The 27,991-nt window shown below is 43.3% G+C and overlaps 2 protein-coding genes across 3 annotated transcripts in view; one reads left to right on the forward strand and one right to left on the reverse strand.

The window, feature by feature from the left end:
* Positions 1 to 5,770: 5,770 nt before the first annotated feature.
* LOC137783877 (leukemia inhibitory factor receptor-like) lies at positions 5,771 to 14,315 on the forward strand. Its single transcript, XM_068574220.1, has 17 exons — positions 5,771 to 5,825; positions 6,786 to 6,937; positions 7,055 to 7,208; positions 7,316 to 7,588; positions 7,683 to 7,803; positions 9,207 to 9,334; positions 9,410 to 9,552; positions 10,045 to 10,198; positions 10,279 to 10,340; positions 10,772 to 10,994; positions 11,119 to 11,298; positions 11,381 to 11,482; positions 11,559 to 11,723; positions 12,717 to 12,845; positions 12,943 to 13,036; positions 13,154 to 13,205; positions 13,962 to 14,315. The coding sequence occupies exons 1-17, from the start codon at positions 5,771 to 5,773 to the stop codon at positions 14,313 to 14,315; spliced, it is 2,541 nt and encodes an 846-aa protein (XP_068430321.1).
* A 2,079-nt stretch (positions 14,316 to 16,394) lies between these two features.
* The window catches only part of pam (peptidylglycine alpha-amidating monooxygenase), a 30,122-nt gene continuing 18,525 nt past the window's right edge, over positions 16,395 to 27,991 (reverse strand). For both annotated transcript variants that reach the window (XM_068573369.1, XM_068573368.1), the window contains 11 exons: positions 26,725 to 26,851; positions 25,548 to 25,664; positions 25,350 to 25,422; positions 24,993 to 25,203; positions 24,097 to 24,300; positions 22,958 to 23,073; positions 22,496 to 22,592; positions 22,210 to 22,260; positions 21,565 to 21,828; positions 20,963 to 21,022; positions 16,395 to 18,484 (listed from right to left, as the gene is read on the reverse strand). In XM_068573369.1, coding sequence (XP_068429470.1) covers positions 18,306 to 18,484; positions 20,963 to 21,022; positions 21,565 to 21,828; positions 22,210 to 22,260; positions 22,496 to 22,592; positions 22,958 to 23,073; positions 24,097 to 24,300; positions 24,993 to 25,203; positions 25,350 to 25,422; positions 25,548 to 25,664; positions 26,725 to 26,851 — 1,499 coding nt within the window. In that variant the 3' untranslated portion in view covers positions 16,395 to 18,305. The remainder of the gene's footprint in view (positions 18,485 to 20,962; positions 21,023 to 21,564; positions 21,829 to 22,209; positions 22,261 to 22,495; positions 22,593 to 22,957; positions 23,074 to 24,096; positions 24,301 to 24,992; positions 25,204 to 25,349; positions 25,423 to 25,547; positions 25,665 to 26,724; positions 26,852 to 27,991) is intronic.

Here is a 27,991-nt window from a genome sequence, read left to right on the forward strand (position 1 = left end):
GAGAGAGAGAGAGAGAGAGAGGAGGGGGGGGGGGAGAGAGAGAGAGAGAGGGAGGGAGAGGGAGAGAGAGAGGTCTCTCTCTCTTCTCTCTCTCAGTAACAGATAGGTAATCTGGAAATTGGGTAAAATTGGGTATCAGTCAGAATAGGTCATCATTGCATTGATGTAAATTATAAGAACAATAATACAAATGATGATAAATAATGATAATTTAAAAATAAATATATAATAATTCTAATAAGAATCTTGATGACTATAAAAAGTTCTGCATGCATGCAGATCAAAACATGTGGAATCGGTCCAACTTGAAAAAAGGCATTAAGCACATGAAGGAAGCCATGTTGGATGTCTGCAAGAAAGACAATGTTCAAGGAACAGACAAGGAACTTCTGGAAGGAGAAACAAAAAAGGATTAGCAGTCACTCAAAGCAGAAAGCAAGACAACCAACGAGTGAGACAACCACTGAGAATCAGAGCTCCGCCGCTGAATTCAATTCAGTTTATTTTGTATAGCTTTCTTGTGGGGTAATATGGTACTATAATCTCTCTAGTGGGGTAATATGGTACTATAATCTCTCTAATGGGGTAATATGGTACTATATTCTTTCTAGTGGGGTAATATGGTACTATAAGCTCTCTAGTGGGGTAATAGAGTACTATGAGCTCTCTAGTGGGGTGATATGGTACTATGATCTCTCTAGTGAGGTAATATGGTACTATGAACTTTCTAGCGGGGTAATATGGTGCTATAAAATCTCAATTGGCGTAATATGGCACTATAAACTCCTTAATAAGATATGATGGTGCATCACCAGTTAAGGCGTTGCAGGTAAGGAGAAGCCAGTGGAGAGTAATGTGATCTCTCTTCTGCTCATTGTTAGTACACGAGCTGCAGCATTCTGGATCAACTGGAGAGATTTAAGAGACTTATGGTGTGTTCACACCGAATGGGTCAAGATTTCGACGTGCATTCAGATTACATGCAAAGTCAATGCAAAGCTGCATAGACGCATATTTTCCAGCGGGCAGTGCGTCAAACGCGTAGAAGCAGCACGAACAGCCCGTTGGTCTGAGTTGAAATTTCCCAACTCCGGCAGCAAAAACACGTGAGTCATAGTTGCGTCAGCCAATCAGCGTTGAGATGTTCTGCTTGTCACCTGCTGCTGGTCCTCCAGAAGGAGCTTCATTCAGGCTGTTGTGGGACTACGGATACTATTATGAACCCAGACACCATGGAGATGATGTTTCCACGTTTTTGTGACTTCCACAACAAGTATAAAGCAGATCTCGTGGTTATTTAGTCAATAGTAGAAAAGATCGCTCTTTTCAACAAGAGAAGTGGCTGAGATAAGCCACGCCCCCTTTGTGGCACCACGAAATGTGACCATGTATTGTGCTACGTAGTAAAAGCCCTGATTAAACAAACTTGAGTTTGCTTACTATGTTAACTGAGGTAATTTAACAAGTATGGTCATTTCTTCAGACACCTCCATATAAACAGACTTATTTTGCGAGCCAATGCAATGTGTGCGTGATGACATCACCTGGAAAGAGCTAGTGTCGACAGAGCGATGAACACGGTTTGCTGACATGGGGGCAATGAAAATGTTGCTTTGTTTTTTGTTCGGAAAAAAGTAATTTCTTTATCTTTCAGAGTTTTTTGATGAAGGCCAGCCGTCAACCTTTTTGGAGTGTGGAAGTGCTGCAACAGAAGTGGCCACGTTGGAGAACTGTGAATGAGCTCTTGTGCTCTCAGGTCAGTGGACATCTATTCTACCCCTAACCCTGAACCTAACCCCTCATGGAGCTCTCAGGTCAGTGGACAGCCATCTCCTCTGATGGTTGTTTATACTGTGAGGAGAGTCTGCTGGTTCAGGATTACCTCACCAGACAGGAGCTTCAGGACTGAGCATCAGGTCACTGAGACCACCTGTAAAACATGACAGATTCACTGTTACATTATCCTGGCATGTAATAACATGTGTAGGGCAGCAAGTATGACCGTTTATGTTGTTTATACATCATCATCATCTTACACATGTAGTTATCCAGCTTGCGAGCTGGTCAGTAACAATAGGTCCTGAGACAGCTCGAGTCACCTCAGTTGGAAGGCCATCGGCACTCAGGTCCCACAGTAAAAGAAAGGTCAAGTCTATCGTAATACTTTCACACCATGTGTGTGTTTAAAGAGTTTTGGTGGCTTAGTTAGCCATACTTGCTTATATAGGTTTTTAAAAAAAGGGTGGCACATTCATCTCTTAATCTTTCTTCAAGTAACTAGTTAGTCACAGCTGGACTTGACTTCAGTGAGTTTCTTTATGGATGAGGGTTTATATTATTCCACATTCTTTACAAATCTCATATCCACACCTTCCTAAAATAATGCCCTTTGTCATATTTTTTCCAAAAAAAAAGATTTTCTTTCCTAAATCATCTCCTCATGTTACTGGCCACCTCTGGTAAAACCACCGACATCCTGAGTTGAACAGATCATGTGGTGCTACCCCTCTAGTAGAACTATAACTATGGCCACAGTGTGACCTAGGACTTTGTATTTTGCCTCAGTCACAAGACAATGTGACTGAGGCCATTTTACAAGCTTTTCAAGATGGCATTTTGAAGCTACCATTAAAGCTAACAATGTAGTTAGCATTTCTGCAAGCATTTTTGTCAATGAAAATCTCACTGGAACATAATATTAGTAATCACAACATAGTTTGACCGGTGTTACAGTATTCCTGTTGTGCAGTGTCTAGAGGCAGCTTGTGCACCGCTCTTACTGATCAGGTTTTTTGTGTTTTCTGAAAAACCTGAAAAAATGACTTGGGCCATTATTTTAGGAAGGTGACGATATGCAGACCCCAAACAACAATACATGTATCCTACTAACAACTGTTGTGTGCAACCAACGTCTGATTTATCCTCTCAGACCCTTAACATGAATAAAAGTAGAAATAATAAAATAATAATAGTAAAAGTCAAGGACAAAAGAGTTGTAGTATGTTGTAGTATGTTGTAGTATGTTTGTACTGTAACTATCAAAAGGAAAAGTACTTGTCCCCTGTAATCCCAATCATCCCGTACTGCTTGAGGTGGAGCTATTTTAACCTCACGTTAGTGTTGTTAAGCGAGGGATCGGCTCCTCCAAAGAGAACTAGAAACAAGTGAAGGTTTGAAGGAGTCTCAGGTGGTTTAAATGAAACCACCTGGCAGCGGTCCACTGTTTTCCACCACAGACGGTTCCATGGAGGACAATGTTTTCACTGACCGGCCTTTGAGGTGTTGGGGACAAATATGATGAAATAAAAAGATATGACCGGCACAAATATAAAGTGCAATAAAAATAAAAATCACCATTACGCTAAATTATTGACATATTATCACCTGTAGCGGTAAACCTGTATATTTTACTCATACTTGTAAGCGACTGAGACAAGCGTCTTGACACACACGGACGTATCCGACCATTTTTCTGAATAAAACATCTTTCAGACCTTCATAATCAATCAAATATTCTTTTCAGTCATTCTTTCTGATCTAAAAGGTTTAGAGGAGAAATGTTTCTTTGGTGGGATTATTAAAAAGATATTTTATTTTATTTTACAGATATTTTATGAACTTATTATGAGTTACATTTCACCCCTGAGCAATACTAAGTTTGTTTTATTTGTTACTTCTTCCATCTGTGCAAACATACAGAAGACTTGAAACTTGAAAAAAAAGAGAAGTCATGTGATGAAGTCATAAAGTGCAAAAAAATGTTCAAAAGTAAAAATAGAACAACATATAAAGAACATCAATTGAATTAAATTAGGAAACTATAAGTATGTGTTGTGAGTCTGGATGTGTTGCTCTGTAACAGTTCAGTCACAGCATCCTCTCCTCAGTGACGGAGTGATAGCACCCTCTAGTGCTCACTAACACAATTGTTAACAATGCAGTGGATCACTTGTTAGGATACTTTAACTAAATATCAGTCAAATTATACCTGTATCTCTACATCGCTCAGATTAACAGGAAACAATAAACTGATGTCTAATGTGTGGTGGATTGTGTGTGGTGGAACGTTTCATTTGAAAAGGCGTTGTGTCACTGTGTGTGAGAGGCGGAGGGCATCCTGTCGTGCTGCCACATGATGACCGTTAACTCAAGACTGACTCACCCTGAACTCACCCTGTGTGGGATGTGCACTTCCTAGAGTTGTTCCTCCCAATGACTGGAATGGCCCTTAACATCATCAAGATCAGTCACAAAGTGTAAGTCTGTCAAGACCCCAAGGACGGAGCCTGTCTTGTGATTGGCTGAATCCTTGGGTTCAAACGCTCACTCTGGAAATGGCATTGTGAAATCAATTCGTTTTTGAAGAACTTTTATCAGGTTATAAAGTCAATGAGTTAGCCACTTCCTGCCTGCTGCAGACGCCTTGAAGCTGCTTCACAGTGCTGTTCATTTGTGTCTTCAAAGCTTCATAATATTGCATGTGCCAGATGTCCAAATTGCACCAAATTCAAAAGCTCACTCCAAGGGGTCCTCAGCAGCACACCCATCGAGTGTATCAGCGGCATGCCTGGTCATAAAGGTCATACCGCTTGGGAACGCGCACCCCTTGGGAACGTGCACCCCTTGGGAACGTGCAGGCCTTGGGAACGTGCACCCCTTGGGAACGTGCACCCCTTGGGAACGTGCAGGCCTTGGGAATGTGCACCCACTGGGAACGCGCACACCTTGGGAACGCGCACCCCTTGGGAAGACGCACCCCTTGGGAACGTGCAGCCATAGGGAACACGCACCCATTGAGAACGTGCACCCCTTGGGAACATGCCCCCCTTGGGAACGCGCACCCCTTGGGAACGCGCACCCCTTGGGAACGTGCACCCCTTGGAAACGTGCACCCATTGGGAATGCCCACCCCTTGGGAACATGCATCCATTGGAAATGCACACCCCTTGGGAACGTTCACCCCTTTGGAAGGTGCACCACTTGGGAATGCGCACCCCTTGGGAATGCGCACCCCTTGGGAAGGCGCACCCCTTTCCCGCTTGGCTGGCAATGCCAGAAGGGCTGCAGGAAGTAAGCTTGGTTGCAGCAGCAGTTAGCTGGAGTGATAAGCAAAGGCAGGCTCAGGTCAGAGTCCTGGAGCTTGGACCCCTGTGGCTGTCTGACAATTCATTCCAATGAATGTGGTTCTCGGGTTATGCAAAGACAGACAGCAAAAGACTCCCGGCCCTACAGTCAGATGAGCTGCTTGTCTTGGTGTCTGGCTCTTTGTTCTCTGAAGAAGACAACAAAGAGCTTATAAAAGCTTTTTCAAGAAGATTCTGCATTACCTTCTACACTAGGGCATGCTGAGAAATAATCCTAAAATTAAGAGGACTTTATGAAGGCATGCCGGACTGAAGGACTGAAACTAGAATCTGAACATTTGGAGTGCATGTCTGATCTGTTGGTGACTCACGATTACCAGAAAGATGACTCTTGAGTTCCTGAAATGAAGTCCACAAGGATTTCACAATTATCTCAGACAGCTAATGGATTTCCAAAGCGGTGCCATTGGCTGCTTGTGAAGGGAGTGTTGGTGCAGGGACTCACTTACAGCCTCCGATGGTATTATCTGTGTCAGAACCAAACAACCAGCCAGACTTCCACATGCAAGTATGCTGATTCCTCTCTATGAAAATGCCTCAGGATTATGCTGCTTAATGGAGTTTTGTTACAAACTGAGTATTTCCACTGGTATTATAAGCAGATGGTTTTGTTTTCTTCAAGGATTATGATGCTCACATTATTGTTGGCCTTACTGTTCTTCAAGAGCACACACGAACAAGGTGAGTGTGGCATCTTTTATCTGTTATTAGCCTGCAGATATGATTTACAGCTGATAACACACCTTTTTCATTTGAATGTATAATGCAAACTAAATTGCATTTAAAAGAAGACAATAGTCTTTATACTTGTTTAAATGTACGATAGATTATAAGTGTACAGGCAGCCTATTGACTGTAATAATAATTAGAATGGATTAAACAACATTTTGGGTTCTAACACTGCTAATTTAAAATGTGATCTGACATGCAATATGAAATGATACAGTATATTTAAGACTGCATGCAGCAGTCATAGACCACCTCGGCTTGAACTGAACACATACACAGATCAGGCCAGAGACAGAAACACACTGTCGGGGCTCCAAAGGACGAATGTTTCAACATCATGGCCACTGATTCATTTTGCACAGTGTTCTTTCTTCCTGAAAAGAGATTTGTCCACAAAATGTAATGAAGTAAAAGTAAAAGTTAGTAGAAATATAATAGTAAAGTACCAATATCATTAAAAAAACAACAAGGTAAGGACAGTATTTTACACCACTGACTAGATATTCTGTCATCATTTGGTCCCAGGAGGCTGTAAGGAGCCTCCTGGGAGGCTATGAAAATGACTATGACTATGAAAATGAATATAGTGTGATTCTGAGTGAAAGTTAAATGACTTTCTGGAGTCAATTCTGAAGACTTAATGACTAAGTGGGCTAATTTTAATATTAGAGACGCTGTATTATATTCAGATGGGTTTTATATGAAACATCAATAGTTGAAAAAATAAAACCTCACTTCCAAATGCTCAATTCCAGATGCTTAATGCAGCCACACATGTAACAAAAGTTTATGTTTACATATATATATATGTATATATATATACATAGTCTTCATATCTGTCTACTGTCTGTGTAGATGAAGTTCTCACTATTTGTGATGATAACTAAAACGTGCATTCATTATTATCCTCAGGGTCCTTGCATTGTGCACCTCAGAATATGACCCTTTCCAGCTTTGGCCAGATGCTGCTGTTGACCTGGGAGGACACGCCCCCATGCTCTGCAGTGCAGGATGTGCTGATCTATGAGCTGGAGGTTCTCATAGCAGACCATCAAGTTCATTATGTAAGAGTTTCTATTACACCAACATGACTGACTTCCATAACAATAACCAGAGAGGTGCATGTCTTTATTTGGTAATGGAAGATAAGATGAGATAATGGTTTTAGGTAATGGTTTTAGGATGAAGTTGCTGTGGCACCTGAGCAGATAGAATCCACTCACTCCTGGAACTGGACGTCCTATCTGGCGTTGGAATGCGCTTCCCATTCAGTCAGACTCGGTTCCCGTTACAAAAAACAAACAAGCCCATGGAAACAAAACCGGACTCTTCCTTGTAATGTTCAACTTACTTAACTTCATGTTTTTATTATTATATATTTATATTTATTTCATGGCACTCCTTCAATGTGCTTCTGATGTCCTGTTACTTTGCTCCTTCAGGGTTGAAAATCGCAGTAAAGCCGGAAGTTTTTCCAAAGGACGGAGAGTTTCAGGTCGGCAGTAATGTCACCTTCTGCTGTGTTCTACCTGCAAGGGAAGTTTTTAAAAACATGCATCTGACTGGATATAAAAGTGAAAATATTTCCGCCATACCGATCAGCAGTCAGACATATGCCTTGACTGTCCTCTTGAGCCAGGCATCAGGAGACAGCTGCACTGATGTTAAATGCAGAACGAATACAAATGAAAATGGGGCGTGTGCTTACATTGGCTGTGAGTAGGACTTAATATTGTGCAGAGTTTCTGGATTTTGAAATACATCTTCTATAAGTCTGGCTGTTCTTTTTTCAACTCTTGCCACCATCAGACCCCCCTGACGTAAGAGATCTTCAGTGTGAAACCCGAGATCTGGAGTCGGTCCTCTGTCACTGGACAGTAGGGAGAGAGACAGACGCCCAGAGGCCAACCGTGTACCGGCTGCTTGGAAGGTACGAGACAACTCACCGGATGAGCAGATAAAAGATGGGCAACAACTTTTTCCAGTTAAACAGTGGCAAAATCAAAGCCCCATCTTGTTGGTGCTCCACATCAGGTTCCGTCATCATCCAAAACTCATCTCACCTTCACAGTCTGGTTATGCCCCTTTCCTCCACAGTCACTAATCTGGGAGTAAGGTATGAGCCCCACCTCATTTTTAATTGCCATATAAAAAACCTGTGCAAAACCTCCTTTTACCATCTCAAAAACATTTACAAACTCCGCCCCACTTTAACCAGACGCAAAGAAGCTTATCCACGCCTTTATCTCCTCAAGACTGGACTACTGTAATTTGCTCTGCACTAGGATCACTGGCAAGAACATCCAGAAACTGCAATACACCCTTAACAGCGCTGCCAGGATCCTGATGAGAGTCTGGAAATATGAACACATAACATCCATTTTATTCTGCACTCACCACACTGGCTCCCTGTCTCATTGTGGATTGACTACAAAGTCCTACTCCTTACTTATACATGCATAAATGGACATGCACCTCCCTACCTACAAGAACTCATCACTCCCCCAACCTCCACTCACACTCTTAGATCTGCAGGCTGCTCGCTCCTCCAAAGACGAAGCTCCAGGCTATGGGCGAGGACCGGGTCCCCAAGACCAAGCTCCACCAAGGATGACCGGACCGTGTCCCCAACACCAAGCTCCACCAAGGAAGACGGGACCATGTCCCCAAGACCAAGCTCCAGGCCATGGGCAAGGACCGTGTCCCCAACACCAAGCTCCACCGAGGATGACCGGACCGGGTCCCCAACACCAAGCTCCACCGAGGATGACCGGACCGTGTCCCCAACATCAAGCTCCACCAAGGATGACCGGACCATGTCCCCAACACCAAGCTCCAGGCAATGGGCAAGGACCGTGTCCCCAACACCAAGCTCCAGGCCATGGGCAAGGACCGTGTCCCCAACACCAAGCTCCAGGCCATGGGCAAGGACCGTGTCCCCAACACCAAGCTCCACCATGGGCCACCGGTTCGTGTCCCCAACACCAAGCTCCACCAAGGATGACCGGACCGGGTCCCCAACACCAAGCTCCAACATGGGCCACTGGATTTTTTCTCAGCAGGGTCATGCCAATGTAACAGTCTCCCTAACCACTAAGTGCAACACTTTGTGTTAAATCATTGTCAGATATTAATTTTGTATTACAGTTTGCTTTAACTATGTTTTAACTATGTTTTTATTTGCTTTAATATCTATTGGCTCTGTGGCCCTCTGAGATTATTTTGAATCTTGAAAGCCACAGCTTGAGAGCCTGTATGTTTGTGTTGCGATGTTACATGTGTCATTCTTTGTTTTGTATGGAATGAAAAGTGAGACTCTCATTTGTATTTCAGTCCATGTGCAAAGGGCCGATGCCTCCAGAAAGTGAAAGTAGATGTTGGTGCTAGAAACTGGACGTTGACGGCGCAAAATACATTTGGGGAGGTAGAGCTTTCAGACATTGCAGACCTGACGAAAAGAGGTATACATAGTATGAAAAAGCCTTTCTCTTTGTAATCATTCAAGTGAAGTAATTGTTGTTTGTCTTTCGTTTCAGTGCACATGTTCCCTCCAAAAGGAGTGACAGCTTCAACTCTGAATGCCAGAAGTGTCAGCTTGGAGTGGAGCTGGACGGAGCCACATTACAACAAGCTCAACATAACATGCCAAATAAATGTTAGCAATGGTGAAAATACCACAGTAAGTTGACAAAAGTAGAAAGAATTCATGAGCTTAACTAGAGGTCTCAATGTCAACTGGCCTGTGATCTCCAGACATGTCAATAGTGCTTTTTTTGTCATGTGACTGTGACAGTCACATGACAAGTTACAATACCAGGACCGCGGCGACGGCTTCAAGACCGGACCCGGCACGATGCAAAAAAAATAAAACACAAACACACAATTGATTATAAACGTATTATAATATCTCAAACACAAATGTAAAACAAACATACGTGTATAATCAACGTATTTGTAATATTTGTAAAAGTACACTAGGCTAAAGTAAACTAGCTAAAGTACACAAGCTAAAGTACACTAGGCTAAAGTACACCAGACTAGCACTAAACTGGTGGTAATCAAAGTGAAAATATAATATAATATATTAACCATCATGGTGTTTAACACTGCTGTGAGATCCTTTCCTGAACAACACTAACATCACTGTGTGTGTCTTTGTTGTGTATCCCAGATTGAACACTTTGGAGTCGGTCTTAAGTTTGTAGTTCTGAATGACTTGATACCACATTGGACATATACTGTGACTGTACAATGTGGAACAATGCAACATTTCTGGAAATGGAGTGACTGGAGCACGAGCGTCACCTTTCAAACAAAAGGTGATGGTAAGTGTTAAAGTCAAAACGTTCAAACTTTAATGAGCCATAGTAGCAGTTGAACAGACATGTTGTGGTTTGTGTCTCAGTTCCAGATGCTCTTGACGTGTGGATGCAGATGAAGGTCAACCAAATTTTAATCATCTGGAAAGTAAGTCAGATGAGTGAGCACCACCTCATAATAAACAACTCTTCATCATTCCTGCATTTAATTTTAACTTGAATTTTGATACTAATTGTAAATAATCAGTAGACCCAATTGTAAATATTCATGCTCTCTTTGTATTGTACTATATTTCATGTTTATCGTTAAATGTTTATCGTTAAATGTGATGCTTCTCCCACCAGGACACATTTCTTGTATGTTTAAACAATAAATAAATGGTTCTGGTTCGGATGGGGACTGTGACTCAGTGGCTTGCCAGAGGCCCTCTGTGTCTCATTGCAAAAGGTGCTGGTCGTGGACTTAGCACCTCAGCGCCCCCTAGAGGATTGTGATGAAGTTTAAAAAGACACAAAGAAGCCAGAGAGTTTCCTGTGTCGCATGTTGTGTGGAGCCAAAGTGTGACTTCCTTTCTGCAGATTCCACTGGCCAACCAGAGTCATGGACACATCACAGACTATGAAGTGAGCTGGACACCGAGCACAGAGGGAGCTCCACCACACACAGCCACAGTGGATCTCCACCAGCACAGCCTGGCTCTCAGTCTGGACACCACTCAAGAGCACACCGTCACAGTTACAGCAAGGAACTCAAACGGTAGCTCAAACCCATCCACCATCACCACGCCCAGCCTCCACCCAGGTATGAGGCTTACACACATAACAGGCTACAGGTAGGAGGGAAGGGTAGACCTTATCTTAAGAGACTTATTCTGCCTCAGCACGCCAGAATACAAATCTAGTGTTCAAAGCCTCTTCTCTTTCAGACATCAATCCAGTGGAGACTCGGTGGCTCGATGGCCGTGCCGGTGGCTTCCAGCTGTCCTGGTCTGCCCGTCCCGCGGCTAGCTGCGGCTACATCGTGGACTGGTGTCCCAGCTCCGGGCGGGGCGAAGTGGAGTGGAAGAGAGTCCCTCCCAATGACACCAAAACGACAATATCCTCAAGTACGTGTTGGTCGTTGCCCACGCAACAGTTACAATGCAGTGTTGCATTGACCAAACATCCCTCCCGTTGTTGCTTCATCAGGCAACTTGAAAGACGGCGTGCGATACTTGCTGTCGCTGTACAGCTGCTCCAAGGAAGCTCCCGTGCTGCTGGAGAGGAGAGAGGGATACGTCCGGCAGGAACGTGAGCTCCACTCCTCCAGGGGAGAGTTGTGTGCTGATGAAGAGAAGACTTTGTCCAACTGTCTTCTCTCTGTCAGGGATCCCAGACGGCCTGTTCCAGTCCCTGAAGGGGCAGCAGCAGGAGTCAGACGTCCAGGTGTCCTGGGACCCCGTACCTCTGAGGGAGCAGCCGGCTCTGATCCGCGGCTACGTCCTGTACTGTTTGGACAACTACAACAATGTCGTCAGCAATTTCAGCAGCGGTATGCTGACTGCCTGTCACCATGGTTACACTCATGACCTATCACACATGCTCATGACACATCCACATATTAGAAGACACGCATGTCAGGATACAGCTTCACTAAACACAACATCTACAATGCTTTACAAGCAGTGGAGTTCAGCACTAGCTCACGGCAGGACGTTACAACGTAGTTATTATATCATGTCAGTACCTGAAGATACTGAATGACAATACAATAAAACACACTAGAATTAAAGTGTTCACACACATGGACATTGATAAATACTTCAATTATCGTTATGTCTGCAGACAACGACACAATAGAGCAATTCATATTCAACAAGTTCCTCATTACTATGTCTAACTTTAGTCCTATAAACATGGACGTAACACTGCTGTCAGATCAAATGAAGAAGCTCCATTGAATAATATTTTAACAATATTTACTGTCAGATTATAAATTGAGCTGGATGCATTATAAATATCACAGATTCTAATATTAAATGAATGATCTTGTCTCAGAGGACTGGCTTAAAAAAACACAAAGCTTTTTTTAAATCTTTGCATCTGAAGATAAAATACTTCATTTTAGAACTCAAATAAAGGTTTAAATTCACATCATCTCGGTGTGAAGTCACAATATTATATTCTCATCTTCTAAAAGGAGACCTCTCTGTGCGTATGGAAACTCCTGCATTGGCTCTGTTCCCTCTCTGCGGACGCTGAGTTCATGTGTCGCTGTCACGTCTGTTAGACTGTAGAAGCGGCGCTGGTTCACGTAGAAGCGCTCCAACAAAATGTAATAACTCAGAATGAAGCATTGGTTTGAAGTCTTGCTCCAGCGTGGTTCAGTCCTCCCGCTGGAGTCACACCACCCATTGACTGTGTGTTCTGCCGCTCTAGAAGCCTCACATTGGGTAAAGTTACCTTCATACCTACACATGCAGAGTTTGGATCCTTGACGGTTCCTCACAGCGTTTATTAATAACAATATATTTTGCTTGGCCAGACGATCCTGAAGCCACCAGCCTGACGGCCAGAAACCTGCAGACCCGTTCATACACCTTCACAGTGAAGGCGCAGACAGCAGCTGGAGAAGGTGGAGCTGCTTCTATTACTGTCACCTTAAACTCACTGAGTAGGTTGCTTCTTTATCTTTAGATCACTCTTTCTACTTCCTTTGGCTGAACTGTGGATTAGTTCCCAGCTTTACTCCGTATGTCTTACCTCTCCAGCTGATTACTGGATCAAGGCCGTCTTCCTGTCCCTGGTCTCGGTTCTCGCTCTCCTTTCCCTCGTCGTCACCCTCTGCTACAGACACTGGACCTGGTGAGCAGCATCTCCTGTCCAATGGGCTCCATTGTTGCCTCTGATGGTCCCATTAGAGTGACCACATGGTGTTGCCATATCTGTGTGATTTATTTCATGCATTCTTACATCCAACAGCATCAAACAGAAGGTCTATCCTCCAATCCCAAAGCCAGTGATGATGTCATCGGTAGGTCACGGCCATGTCTCAAAGGACTCGATTATTACTCAAAGTGAGGAGACGACAGCGAGTCTTCAGCGGCTCTGCAGGGAGCTTTAAGGAAACACTGATGATGTCATAGTGATGGTTACGTTTTCTCTCATTGGGTTTGACGGGCATTTAAAAGGCAGCAATGATCTTCTGACAGATGCCATTGAGTGGCATTATGGGAAGAGGGGAAGCGGTGGTTTGCACCACCTGGTCTTTACTAAACTGCTACGTCTTTGGAGTAGACTTCACACTGACTGCACCACTTACAGTGCAGGCTCGATCAGCTTTAAATACATATTCACACCCACAGTGAGCTTTCTGCTTGTGGTAAGGAGCCATAACTATATCATAAGCATTTTTCATATTCCATCCAGCCATTATCTGAACCACTTATCCTGTTTAGGGGCGCTGGAGCCGATCCCAGCTGTCAATGGTTCACCTGGACAAGTCTCCAGTCCATCACAGAACAGACATAGAGACACACAACTATTCACGCTCACACTCACGCCAACAGGCACCTTCCATATTGTATAATATATAAACCAACACCCATTTGAAATACAACTTGAAATGAAAAGACTCCTTCAGTTATTCTTTAATGTGTCTCGTTTCAAGTGCAACACGACTGTGTTTAACATTAATATTCAGTGAAAATACATTAGGGTGCTTCAGAGCCTCAGAGATACTTCTGACCCTCCGGCTGCCGTAAGTAACCGTGAGCTCTTCTTTGTGCAGGGTGAACACAGCCGTCTTCCTCTTCTCGTGGATCAGTGTCATCACAGTGAAACGCTCATTGTGGATGTTCTGGAGCTGCATTGCAGTGCGGAAGCCTCCGTGAACACATCAGCCAGCCAGGAGGCCGTGCCTCAAGCTCCAGAGGGTTTCCACGTTCCAGCGTTACGGCCTCCTCCATTCAGAAGTGTATTCACAAACTCCTCATACAACCTGATACTTCCTCGTGGAGACGAGAAGTCCAGCTCAGGTCCTGCTGGGTTCCAGCCTCGGGGGCACGAAGACACCTCCAGTGTAGACCAGAGAGCAGAGGATGCTGGTATCGCTGATCACTACACACCAAACAACCAGACTTAGTTTTTACCTCTTGTATGAGCCGCTGGGGCCGATCCGGCTCCTGCTTCTCCTCCTCTGAATTAAACTGAATTTAAGGCCAATGAGTCAGAGAGATGGTGTTAACGGCCTGACAGGGAGGACGAGCAGGCACTAGTGGAACATGTCGAGTCAGAGTTCATTCTGTTTCACTTCTTTCACTTCAAGTTTCCAAAGTTAATCTGACCCTCGACTTGAGTCTTCTGGGAATACTCTGAGCTGGACGAGAAGCTTCAGACATGCGAGCTTTAGTTTCACGAAGGTTCACTGATGGAGTAACATGAGAGTGATGCTGTGATCAGAGAGGAGCTCACAAGTCTTTAAACTAATACACAGCATGTGTCCTATCCTTCGAACAATGTGTTCCTCTGGCTTCATTCATCCATGTTCAGTGTTTGTGAACGTGCACTCTTCCCATGTCTTCTCTTTTATTTCATGCCTTTTTCTTTGCTCTAACATTTTCTGTCAAACTAGTGTTTTATTAGTTAATAAGTGTTTTATTAGTTAATATGTGTTTTATTAGTGAAGTGTATCTTCTGTGATTTGTTCTTCTGTTTCTTCGGGCATACTGTTAGGTCGTTTTCATAACTTGATCTCTGAACGGCGGTGCTGCCTCTTCACTTTGTCTTCAAACCTGCATTATGAGATTGTGGCAATTGCATAATAAAATAATCTAGACTGTAATGCTTTTGACAATGCAGTTGGTTTACACAAACAAACTACAGGAATACATTTAACTTGGGAACTATGTACTGTATGTACCTCAAAATAACTCTCCTTTACTCATGTGAGGTATTGATCGTTCCCTTATAGTAAATATAACACACAACACAAACCTCATGAAGAAAACACGTTTCATAGAGTTCAGGATCGTTGTGAGCTGGATGTGCGGCTCCATGCAGCGTCCAGGTGAACGCAGTGTGTCTGTGCTCTCAGGAAGCAACTCATGAGCGTGAGGAGACGGCAGCGAGTCTTCAGCGGCTCTGCAGGGAGCTTCAAGGAAACACTGATGATGTCATAGTGATGGTTACGTTCTCTCTCCTTGGGTTTGACGGGCATTTAAAAGGCAGCAATGATCTCATGACAGAAGCCATTGAGGGGCATTATGGGTAGAGAGGAAGCAGTGGCGTTGGAGCTTGACCAACACGAGAAGCTTCTGAAAGCGTTTGCACCGCCTGGTCTTTACTAGCTGCTCCTCACTGCTACGTCTTTGGAAAAGACTCGAGTCCAAATCTACAAACCAAAAGGAGGAAAAGGGCAGGAAAGCTTCAACATGTTGGGAGATGGCGTCGATCTGATGGGTCCTTTTCAACAAGTTCATAGAGGAACCTGTACTTCTACAGGGTTTTGTCCAGTATTACTCTCGTTGGGTGAACTTTGTCCTCTGAGGAAAGCTGGTGTTGTAGATACAAGACATTCTCACCCGTTGTGGGGTCCCTCACATCCCCTCACATCGAAGCCCAGCTTGTTACCAACATGTTGAAGGAAACCTGCAGAGACTGGACCTGAAGCAGAACCGACACCGCCTTTTAAACAAAGCAGAAGTAAAGGATGAGCACTGAGAGCGTCACTCTTTGGACGTAATCCAACCTTTAGGTTTGTAACCTCCAGAGTTCCCTAGAAGATATGCTGCTCCCACGACCGGCTCCTCCAGACTCGCTACCTCGTCAAAAGATTGCTCAGCTTCATGATTATGATAAGAACAGCAAGTTATAGTTTAATGAAAAAGCTGCCTGCTCCACTCTCAAAGGCAGAGAATGATTGCAGATGAACTTGCTTGTAAAGGACATGGACCTGACAGGTTGTGGTGAAAAGGGGAATGAAATGTGTCTACAGTCGCCTGATCAGTCAGTGCAGAGGGAAAGCTGTCCGTCAGAGAGAGGGGCGGGACATCCTCTCTCCTAAAGACGTGATGAGTACGACAAATATTGGTGGGAAGAATGAAAAAAAGTGCGCTAGAGAGGTCTAAACCCTGGCTCCCTCCTCACAGAAAGGCCCTCTGGGTAATGCAGTTCATGTTAACACATGTCGGCGAGTAATAAACACAACCAACATGCAACACTGTGATGCTTTGCAGATACTTTATTACACAAATAACATAGTTACTGAAAATAGTACTCTTGCAGCAAAACCAGTGTGTCAAAATAAATATCAGATAGCTCACGCGTAAACATTGGAAATGTAATTTCTATGGCATGCCATTTAGGAAATGATTCATACAAAGTTTATGACAAATACAGGTATGGTAGCTATAATATATGTTGATAGAAAGTGAAATATGTGATCTGAGAATACATGAAGCAATTTAAGAGTAGGTCATGTCAGAGGAAATGAAACCTGAGACAGAATCACACTGAATATTATGGTCTGGCCCACGTGTGTGTTGTCTGTGTGTGTGTGTGTGTGTGTGTGTGTGTGTGTGTTTAAGAGGTGTGTGTTGTCTGTGTGTGTTTAAGAGCTGTGTGTAGTGGATGATCTTTATTAATGGACAGAACCACAGAGTGGGTTCAGTCGGTTTGATAATGATATTCTTCATTATCTTCTTATCTTCATCAATATCCATCTTTACGATGCTTCACAGAGAAGCTAACATTCAGCTAACGACGCTTCATTTGAAAGTAGTTCTTCATCATAGTGAACACCAAATTATTTTTAACTGAAAGAAAATTCCTCTGCAACTATTTCTGATATTGATGAATCATTTGAACATTGTAATAACCATTCACTGGTTTCACTGGTATCAAACCTGAATATTTGATACTTTTCATCTATATCAGACGTATGTTTTGGACAGATAGTCCAACAAAACAGGATTTAATGTTTCACTTTGAGCTCAGGGGAATGACCATGAATACTCTAAATAGTTTCTGGCTTCTTATCGTTGAACGTCCAGACGAATGAATGAGCAACGTGTTCCTTGTGTTTCAGCCCGACAGTGTCAGAGCTCTTTAGTGCGTTACTAAACGCAACAATGCTGTCCCTGTGGATCACTAACACGCGGGACTTTAGAGAGCAGCTTGCTTTAAAAGAGAGAACACAAATATGTAAAGGAAGTGTTGCAAAAGAGCTAAAAACCTCATGAAGCTGCAACATGAACTGGAACGTTTCTCACTTCATGTTTCTTCATAGTGATGGAAGTTTGAGTTTGATATAATAGTTACAGTGCTTGACACTTGGCTGTTTGATTGGCATTGTGCACACACACACACACACGCTCAAAAATGTACATATAACATCCATGGTCTGTTCACTCGAATAGAAATCAGTATATGCTCTACAAGCAGCTGTCTCGTCTCATGGAACATTTTGTAACGCACGAGCTGAAAAAAGGCAAAACACAGACGTGACAAGGCACAACATGACAAGTGAAATGTTACGCACACACCCTGTTGAGCTGAAGCTGTGTGGCTTCACTACATGAACCATGTGTCAGTGAGGACGTCCAGTACTCTACTGGATGCTATAGCAAAGTTGTTAAACTATAGATTTTTAAAATCACAATGAATAATCCAGAATTAATCCTGCTTCATTTAATTCTCATTCAGATGTTGGGTCATGAGAAACTGTGTTCATGTCCAGATGGGACTAAACCACAGAGCAGCAGCTGTGTCACTCGTCTTCTTCTGACTGTGAAACACTTTCAGTCATAGAAAGTCATTTTGTGAAGTTTGGTATAAATTAACATTAAAATCCGGCAATAGGCTCAGATCTGTTTACAGTACAAAACGTATTTCAAGAATTCCATGAATGTTTTCTGTGGTGTTAAGGCCAGTTTGATGTGGGGAAACGATCTGTGGGGGTCGGCTAAACACGGCTGCATCAAGATCGCGGGTTCATTAAATAAAGATTCAATAAATTGTTCAAATGATGCTAAATTATTTGTATGTACAATATATTTAAATATATAAACAATACGGTTGGCAGCTAACACAACAGCGATACAGACGATGAAGAAGGTGGATGCGAGCAGAAGGCCTAAGAGGAGCCCGGCGCCGCCGGCAGAGCGGAGTACTCCTCGTTCTCAGAGTCGCTGCTGTCGCCGCCCGTCCGCTCCTGGTCGCTGCCCTCCGTGCTCAGCTGGTCGAAGCCCTGCCGGCTGTACCCCTTATGGGACGCAAAGAAGTTCCCCAGGTTCAGGCTGCCCACGGCTTTGCCTGCAGGGAGGGAAGCACGGGGACAACGTGACCTCCTCCTGAAGAGCACAGACTACAGAGAGCCGACATGGAAACAATGTGTTCTGTGTTATGAGCAACGTGCTGAGACCTTAGAGGGCGGAGACATGTTGAAACATCAAAGATCTTCATGGTTCACCGACAGGATGAAAGAACTCTTCAGATCCTTTGAGTGAAGTAATAATATAAAGTAATAATAATCCTAACTAATGGGACGTGGAGCCGGTCCTCAGTCTGGACACAGGCACCAGTAATGTCTATTATCATTCATTTCAGTTATTAGTTTACATTTATTTGTTTATTTTGATGCATTTATGTATTATTGAGAGACCGACTGACTAAACATGGACACAAGGTTAGTTCACTAGTGTTTGGTGTTTCCTCTGCGTGTTGGCTGCTGTGATCCTGCAAAGGGACTGAACACAGGATGGATGCTCTCATTGCATCTGTGTTAGAAGTGATGGAGGTCTGATCCAAACCCCATGTTACATGTGCAAGATATGACCTTCCTCCATCACACACTGACGGTTCTTCCTCTCCGTGTGTGTGAGAGTGAGTCTCCGTCTGCTTTTAACTACTTTATGAGGACTCAAATATGACCTGCCATAACGATACAGACATCATAAGGTACATGAAATGATATCTGAATGAATCAGGAGGACACTTTGTCCTGTCTGCATCACCGTGCTGCAAACGCATCCCAGCTGACGGACAACGGGGTTTTTATGTGTCGGCCATCTTGTTTACCTAGGTAATCGTTTACGTTCCTCCTGACTTTAAAACATGTACAGCAGGAATGCAGCACTGTTCTACTTCTGTTCAGCAAATGGACTACAGCTGCGTTGAACGTCCTTGATTCCTTATCAGGTAGCGCGTTGCATCATCATCATCATCATCATCATCATCTGTAGTGCGGCACTGCAGTTAGAGTTTAAAAAGCCTCCTTGCCTCAGTATTTCCTCCACTCGTCATCCCTGCTTCATTCCTAACTCACTTCACTCCATTCCTTACCTCATCATACTTGTGCTTCTCTCCTTCATATTACATTCAATGTATTTGTAGAGCCCAAAATCACAGATTAGCCTCTAAGGGCTTTACATCTGAAACCATATGACATCTTCCTCTCCCCCAGCATACATCTTCCTCAGTGGACATCTTCCTCTTCCTCAGCGGGCATCTTCCTCTACCTCAGAGGACATCTTCCTCTCCCTCAGAGGACAGCTCGAGTGTTTTTAATCACACTGATCCGTCATGAGAGCCGATCAAATTTGCGTCAGACATCGCTCCACTGTCTTGTGGGGTACCGCAGGGCTCGGTCCTGGGGCCCCTGTTATTTTCTTTATATTTATTGCCTCTGGGACAGATCATTTAAACGTATAATGTCGCTTACCATCTTTATGCAGATGATATCTAACTCTATGTCTACTTTAAACTGAGTGAGGCTTTCAGTCTAACCAAAATGCTAGATTGTGTAAATGCCATCAAGGACTGGACAGCAGGAAATGGCCTTCAACTAAAACGGAGGTTCTAGTTATTGCTCCTGATGATGCTGTCCCTATGATTAAGCAGAGCATTGGTCCTCTCTCCTCTGCTGTTCGCCTTAACCTGCGTAATCTAGGGGTAATTTTTGATAAATCCCTGTCACTTGACCCCCATGTGAAGAAGCTGTCTCAATCTTGTTTCTTCCACCTTCGAAACATTTCCAAATTGAGATCTATTTTATCTGCGGCTGAATTAGAGATGGTCATACACGCTTTTATCTCTTCACGTGTTGACTACTGCAACGCACTTTTCCCCGCACTCTGCAAATCTGCAATAAACCGGTCGCAGATAATCCAGAATGCTGCTGCCAGAATACTAACAACGACAAATAGACGGTTTCCTTTCTCGTCACTGGCTCCCTGTAAAGCACAGGATCCACTTTAAAATCCTCACCCTCACATACAGAGCACTCAATGGTCAGACTCCATCATATGTGGCTGAACTACTCCTCCCATACACAACAGCCCGCAACCTCAGGTCCAACCAGCTGAATCTTTTGTCCGTCCCACACACTCGCTTCCAGACCCGTGGTGACGAGAGCTTTTGAAGCAGTAGCTCCTAAGCTGTGGAACGCGTTACCTTTACAAATTCGGTTTGTTGACTCGGTGATGTCTTTTAAAAAACAACTAAAAACGTTTCTGTTCAAGCTGGCGTTTGTTTAAGTACCTACGACCTGTTTTTAATCTACTTTTACCTGTTTTTAGTTGTTTTTATGTGTTTTTTTTAAATGTGTTTTTATTTGTTTTTAATGTGTTTGGGCTGCTCCATTAATTCATGTGTTTTTACAGTGTCTTTTTTTTTTTTTTTTGACAGTACAGCACTTTGTGACCTTTGTCTGTGAAATGTGCTCTATAAATAAAATTATTATTATTATTCTTTGTTAAAGAGTCATTATATGTGTAAAGTTAAACGGCGTACCTCTTATTCTCCCCAGGATCCCTCCCACAGAGCTGGGTTCAGGTTTCACTTCACAAGCGTCTGCAAACAAACAATATTCAACAATAAGCTGAACGCTGACCAAATACTGAGACCAAAGACATGAGTGATTCAGGGCAGCGTGTACCGGTCTGACTCTTGAACACTGGCACCATCAGGTCTGAATGAACCACTGTTCATTCGGGGCCACATGAACTCTCATCTGTTACAGTCTTCAGTCACTATTTTAACCCGACCAGCTCCACACACACTTACAGTCCTGTTATCTCATGACTCAGTTGTTAAACTCTCAATTAGCCGTTTTCACGTGTAAACAGAGACTGAATGTTTGGGATGCTGCATCCCTGCTAACGACAACGAACCCTTAACGCACAATATTGAAATGTAAGACGCCATTCAAAACAAGAGGCTTTTTATAGAAGCAATACACAAAATAAATAGCAGGACGTTGACACACTACAGGTGGAGGCTGCGTCACATCGTATCCCCAACTGTGCTGAACCAGAGACTCTGGTGTGGCCTCATCCATGATTGAAATGATATTTTGTGGTTCTTCAACGTGAAGGCCTTTGGGTCATACGTACTGTTCTTCCTCCAGCAGATGAAGCCTCCGATGGACATGAGCAGCACCAGCGGGACGAGCAGCAGCGTGCTGATGACAGCGGGGAGGGCGCTCTGCCCCGTGCCGGGCCTGGCTGCATTCTTCTTCTTCTTCTCCTCCTCATCCTCCTCCTTTTCCTCCTTCTGTGGCTGAGGCTGCAGAGACGCAGTCTGCTGCTTGTGGACGGCTGCTGTCTTTGACTTGTTGAGCTCCGGCCTCACCTGAGTCCTGACAAATGTCTCTATTTCTGTACACAGACATGTTGTGATTAACAGGGTTTCTTCTTTAAAGTTCAGTTCATGCGGATAAAAAGCAAATCCTATTTATTTTTTACGAAAAAACCATAACTCTACATCTATGTTACACACACATTCACACACTGGTGGAGGAGCTACATGAAGGTACCACCTGTCCATCAGGACTAACTCACATTCACACCATGTGGACACGGCTATGGGAGGAGACATTTGGAGTGTCTTGCCCCGAGGACACATGGACTAGCAGAGAGGGACAGAACCTTTGATCCTCTGATTAAAGGACGACCCTGCTCTACCTCTCATCCTCTATCGGCCACATGGACTTTAGCATCATGAAGAATATAAAAACAGTTAAACTCAACAATACTTACCATCAAGTTCTTGCACTTCGATTCCAGCTTTCTTGACAGAGCGGTGTAACTCTGGAAAACGAAAATGACATTATTATTATTTTAAATCCAGTAGAGGTTCCAGGTTAATAAAACTACTAAGTTAAGTTACAGGTAGAAGGACAAAAAGGACTTGTTGATTTCTGTATTCTCACCAATATCTACTGCAGTGAATCCCACTTAACAAAACACACAAGTTCAGATGGAGTGTGCACATGAAACAATATGTAGTTTATATTCATCACAGGCTTAATGAAGCTCAGCTTACTCTCTGTGGTGAACTTGAAGACTGATTTACTGCCCGCATCCCCGACAAAGACGCTGCCATCACTGCTTACAACTATGTCGTGAGGCATTTTAAACTCCTGCAAATGAAGGAAAATACAGCGTAATGTCAAAGTTTGGGCACAAATATGATCACCATTCCAAATCCCGATGGTCTGGGTGCAGCACATGTGGAGGAACACTGCAGACCCCTAGCTCAGTGGACCGTACAGCTGGGTCAAATGTCAGTCTATTCATAGTCAGGTGTGAATGGATGAAGGAATAAAGACGCACACACATTTGAGGAACACATACCACATGGGAATCCGTTATAAGGACACTGATACTTATATTCAGCTTGTTTTTTTCTTTTGTAGAAAACAGATAATTTACAAACTAAAGTTTCTATGTAATGTGTTTGTGTGTGTGTGTGTGTGTGTGTGTGTGTGTGTGTGTGTGTGTTTACCTTTTTCTCTGGGTTGAAGGTATCCAAAATATCTATGGTTGAATAATCGATTACAAAACCTCTGAGTGGAGTTGAGCGATATGGAGATTCCCCATTTACTGCAAAAATTACACCATCTTCTCACACACACACACGCACACACACACACACACACACACATACACACACACACACACAGTCAACACGGTGCTGATGAAGCCATCACTGCCAGTAAAACATATTTGTAGCTGTGTGAGTGACGGGGATCCTGCAACACACTGCTTCCATTCTTACAAATCAAAAAGCATTTGAATCATTGCTCCCTGGATTTTTCCTTGTTACAAAGCATTTTACAAATGTAGACCACACTTCACCTACTGACGAAAAATTCAAATTTAGAGTTTAGCTAGATTACAGCCAGTGTGAGCTGTCGCGAGAAAGCTCAACATGTGACTGTGTTGTCCATCTGACCTCAACAATGTGAGTCAGTATTCAGCCCGTGAGTTGGTCCTGCGTTGATCTCTTTCTTGAATCACAAACCTTTACAGTGGAAACAGACTCGCCAGCACGTCAACTTACAACAGAACCGACCAGGCCGACCAGCTCACCATTATTCAACTGTTTGAAACCAGTTCACCATTATCAAACTGTTTAAAACCAGTTCACCATTATCAAACTGTTTAAAACCAGTTCACCATTATTCAACCGTTTAAAACCAGTTCACCATTATCAAACTGTTTAAAACCAGTTCACCATTATTCAACCATTTAAAACCAGTTCACCATTATTAAACTTTTTAAAACCAGTTCACTCAAATTCGTATTTCTAGTAAAGATATTCCAACTTCTACCCTTAAGTATTGGCTCCCAAAACATTGGATCCTACATTTTCCATTATACAATTCATAATACATGTTACACAATACACAGGCTTTGTGTTTTCGTCCCATGATGATGTCATTGTGACTTCTTCATGGTTATTTTCTAGGGTTATCAGGAGGTCCTAAGCATGAATTCAAATAAAGTGCTCTTTCATTTTCTATCATGATTGAAGGGAATTGAAGTGGAAAACCATGCAAGATCTCCCTCTTGGTGGGATAAAACACAATATAGTATTAATATAGTAATATGTGATCAATGTTCCTTAATCCATCAGCTCACCTCCAGCAGGGCTGTAGGAGATGGCAAACACCTGCCCTCCAAACTCCTCTTTCTTTATTTCCTTGACAAACTCTCCAGTTTGGGCGAGGAAGCACTGGATACGCCCGTTCTCCCGGTCAGCCACACACACTTCCTGCCTGTCAGGAAGGAACACCAGGCTGTGGGGGATTTGGAACGGTATGCGCCTCTTCCTGTCTGACGAGCCTGGAGACAGAAAAACAAGACAATCACAATGTATGGAGGAAAAGAGTATTGGCCTGGTTTAGTATTCTATAAGCCACCGAAGGCTTTGGAGCATGCAGGACAGCGTACATACGATGTACTTTGTCACTGAGGGGAGATCGTTCTCCTAACACAACCTCAAGTCTACACTTGCTAACACAACTTCACACAACAGGGTGACATAAAAAGTTAACGCAAAGACACAACATGCATTACTCTGAGCAGCATGAAGGAAATTACTTAAAAAAGGCCGAGATGCCTGATGAAGTTGTGTGTTAGAGATATCGCTATGCTTCATGCCAGCTGTCCTCTTGGCGATGTCAACTGATTGTTGACATGAAAAGCAGTAACATTGATCTGCTTGTTGCTGAAGTCTTGTGAATTGTGGCCTAACAACGATCACCTAATTGATAGCACCAGATCTTATTCAGGGACAAGCATAGGAATACAGGAAGGGCAGTGAATACTTGTGCGTGGCAGTGTAAGACACTGTAATAACACTTGTAATATAAATGCTCTCCACATGCAGAAATATCTGTTGACTTTACTGGCAGTAACACTGAGTATATTAGAAAAAAAACAAATACATGCAGTTAACACAAGACTGAAGAGCGCCCTTTTGCGTTAAAACATTCCTTCCATGTGTGTTTGTGTGTGTGCAGTCAGCTTCTTACCTGCACCCCAGTGAGACAGGTACTTTCCCTCGGCTGAGAACTTGAGGATCCTGGAGTTGCAGTAGCCATCAGACACAAAGATGTTCCCGGTCTCAGGGTCGACAGCCACGTCAGTGGGCTGGCAAAAGTGCTTGTTGTCACTTCCTGGTGTGAAAGCCTCTCCGAGGGCCAGCAGCACTCTGTCTCTGCCATCACTGCTCACCTTTAACACCTGATGAGGGACAGCAGCAGCACTCTTTTTTACGTGTTCATTCAATTCAGTTTCAGGACAATAGATGTCATGTGACCAGAAGGTCAATAGATGTCATGTGACCAGAAGGACAATAGAAGACATGTGACCTGAAGGAACATACGTACCTGATGAAGAGCCACATCAGTGACCCAGTAGTTATTCTCCTGGTCTGTTGTTATTCCATGAGGCAAATAAAACCTGCAACATCAGGGATTTGAATCAGTTTTCACTCTGTTTGTGAAACAGGACTACACAAACAATACTAGAAATGCCGGGTTGTCTCTGTTCATGCTCAGCACAAACTGAAGCATAATACACCTTACATATCTCTGCCAGACGCCTTCAGGATGTTTCCTCTGGCCAAGTCCACAACCAAGACAGTGGACTGCTGGATGGGCCCTTGGGACCTCTGCTGGTATCTCGCCTGGCTGTTAAAAGAGCTGAAAGAAAAGTTCTTTATAGGTCCACAGAGACAGATTTCTTCACAGATATTTCAACTGCTTTTGGTTTGCTGTTAAATCCACCAGCTGTGGATCTATCGATAGTGACTTGCTGCTGTGTATGAAGGCAGTAGTCTAAACCAGGTATGTGCTGTCTGCCAGGGATGGACTACATGTCATCTGATGGACAACCGCTTATCTACTTCAGAAAATACACGAAGAACGTTGAGTGTTGTACTTCATCTGATAGAAGGTCTTGTTCATCTATATTTGCCGAAAGCAATCAGACTGGAAGGCTGTGTGTAGGTCTATCTCTATCTCTCACACAGCGTTACTTAAACTTAAATTTACTTTGGAAGGAATAGTTGAAGTTTATCTGGATGATGGTTTTATATTATCTATCGGCGCTCGGCTGGAAGTCCATGTCGTACTGAGAGCAGCGTTTACTTTGTGCGTTTACAGGTTTTTGTGAACTAAACAATACTGGTGCAGAATAAAATAAGCATGAATAAGAAAGGTAATGTCCTTCATTTTATGTCCATCGCTTTCCTCAAAGCCGCTCATGTGCATTATAACACGCAGCTTAGGAGCCAGGCCAGAACACGTCGCTCGGTATCCGTGTTGGATTGATCCAGAATTAATCAGAGCTCATATAGAGGAGAGGAGCATGAGGGAAGGACACGTCTGTGTCCTCGTTTCAGAAGTCTTTGTTTCTGATCATCCTGAATGAAACAGCAGCTGTATTGTGAGAGCTAGACGTGAGCAAGCTATGCATTTTAAAATGAAAACAGTGTAGTCGAAGCTCAAAAGATGCAGGGATAGTCGTGTGTTCTCCAGATGAACTAATTCCACTACATTTGAAACATACATTACTATTTTTTTTAATTTCAAGGCTAGTTGAGGTAATTAGTGTAGCACATTTCAACAACAAGGCGATTCAAAGTGTGTCACATTAAACATTAAAGCATCAATACATAATGCAGAAGGACACTTGATGTAAAAACAATTAGGAACATTCATTAAAACTACTAATCGAATGAGTTTATGGTAAGTATACTACCTTTCCCCCCAGTGGTGGTCCCCTCTGTGGAAAATAACCAAGTTAGCATCCGAGTCGAGGGCAAGTCCTGACACCTGACCCAGCTGGAGGGAGCTCTGAGGCCACGCTGAGACCTGCTCCAGATGGTCTGCACGCACGCACGCACACACACACACACGCACACACACACACGCACACACACACACACACACACACACATACACACACACACACACACACAAAATAGATGAATTCTATTTGCACACATTTGTAAACATTACATAGTTTTCCACATACATTTTCAAAGTGTCAGAAATAGTTGTGAAACATCTAATAAACCACGTTCTATGCGTATCTCTCGATCACAATACTTGGGTGTACTCAAACATTTGGGTATTGCAATTGTACAATTATTGCGCCTCAATGTTTTTTTTACAATTTATATTTACTTTATAAAACTAGACAATGGGAAACACTTCTAGAGACGTTTTCTTTGAGTTGATACCGGAAAACTTCTTGGTTTTCAGCTCGCCAGCATCAGTCATTATCAATAATGTCTTTATGTAGTCATAGGTGTCCTTCCTCTAACTTTGACGTGTCCTAAGACAGCTGTCCCCGTCAGCTCCCTTTCCTTTGTGCCTCCATGATCAATCAGAGCCATTTCTATCATTTCATAAAACTGCCACTCCGTAAGGGCTCTACACTGCTGAGCACAGTGCAGCGAGATGGATCACGCTCCCCGTAACAAGTCTGCCACGTGTGATACCCAAAGTGTTTTCTTACTTAACGTATTTGTGTTAGCCACATTTAAAATGTGAAGGTGCAGGCGTATCCCCAGGGACGTTAACAATAAAAGTGGTAAGAGAGACAGGAATTGAACCTGCATATAGAATGCACTTCATCCATTTAGCTGCAAGGCCCCCTGGCAGGTTAGATTACACTGTACCAGGAGAAAAGATCATTTAAAATGGGCTTATTTTGCTATGATTTTATTTTTTACACACACATCAGTGAGCATTTTGACAGAGCTTAGAGAATGGGGACTGAACTTAAACTTGTATAGCACCTTTCTAGTCTTTCTAGTCTTCCGCCCACTCAAAGCGCTTTCACACATTCAACGCCAGGTGGATGTGAATGGACCATCGAACCATTCATACGCCAATACACATCCATACACTGATACACATTCATACGCTATTACACATTCATACACTGATACACATTCATACGCTATTACACATTCATACGCTAATACACATCCATACACTGATACACATTCATACGCTAT

The sequence above is a fragment of the Clinocottus analis genome, unplaced genomic scaffold, assembly GCF_023055335.1.
Source record: "Clinocottus analis isolate CAN_PGR_092001 unplaced genomic scaffold, fCliAna1.0.p SCAF_13, whole genome shotgun sequence".
Taxonomy (NCBI): domain Eukaryota; kingdom Metazoa; phylum Chordata; class Actinopteri; order Perciformes; family Cottidae; genus Clinocottus; species Clinocottus analis.

Coding starts and splice junctions, on each gene's coding strand:
- LOC137783877 (XM_068574220.1), top strand. CDS start 5,771: ATGATGCTCACATTATTGTTGGCCTTACTGTTCTTCAAGAGCACACAC. Junction 10,995..11,118: donor CACGCCCAGCCTCCACCCAG/GTATGAGGCTTA, acceptor CTTCTCTTTCAG/ACATCAATCCAGTGGAGACT. Junction 11,483..11,558: donor GGGATACGTCCGGCAGGAAC/GTGAGCTCCACT, acceptor TCTCTCTGTCAG/GGATCCCAGACGGCCTGTTC.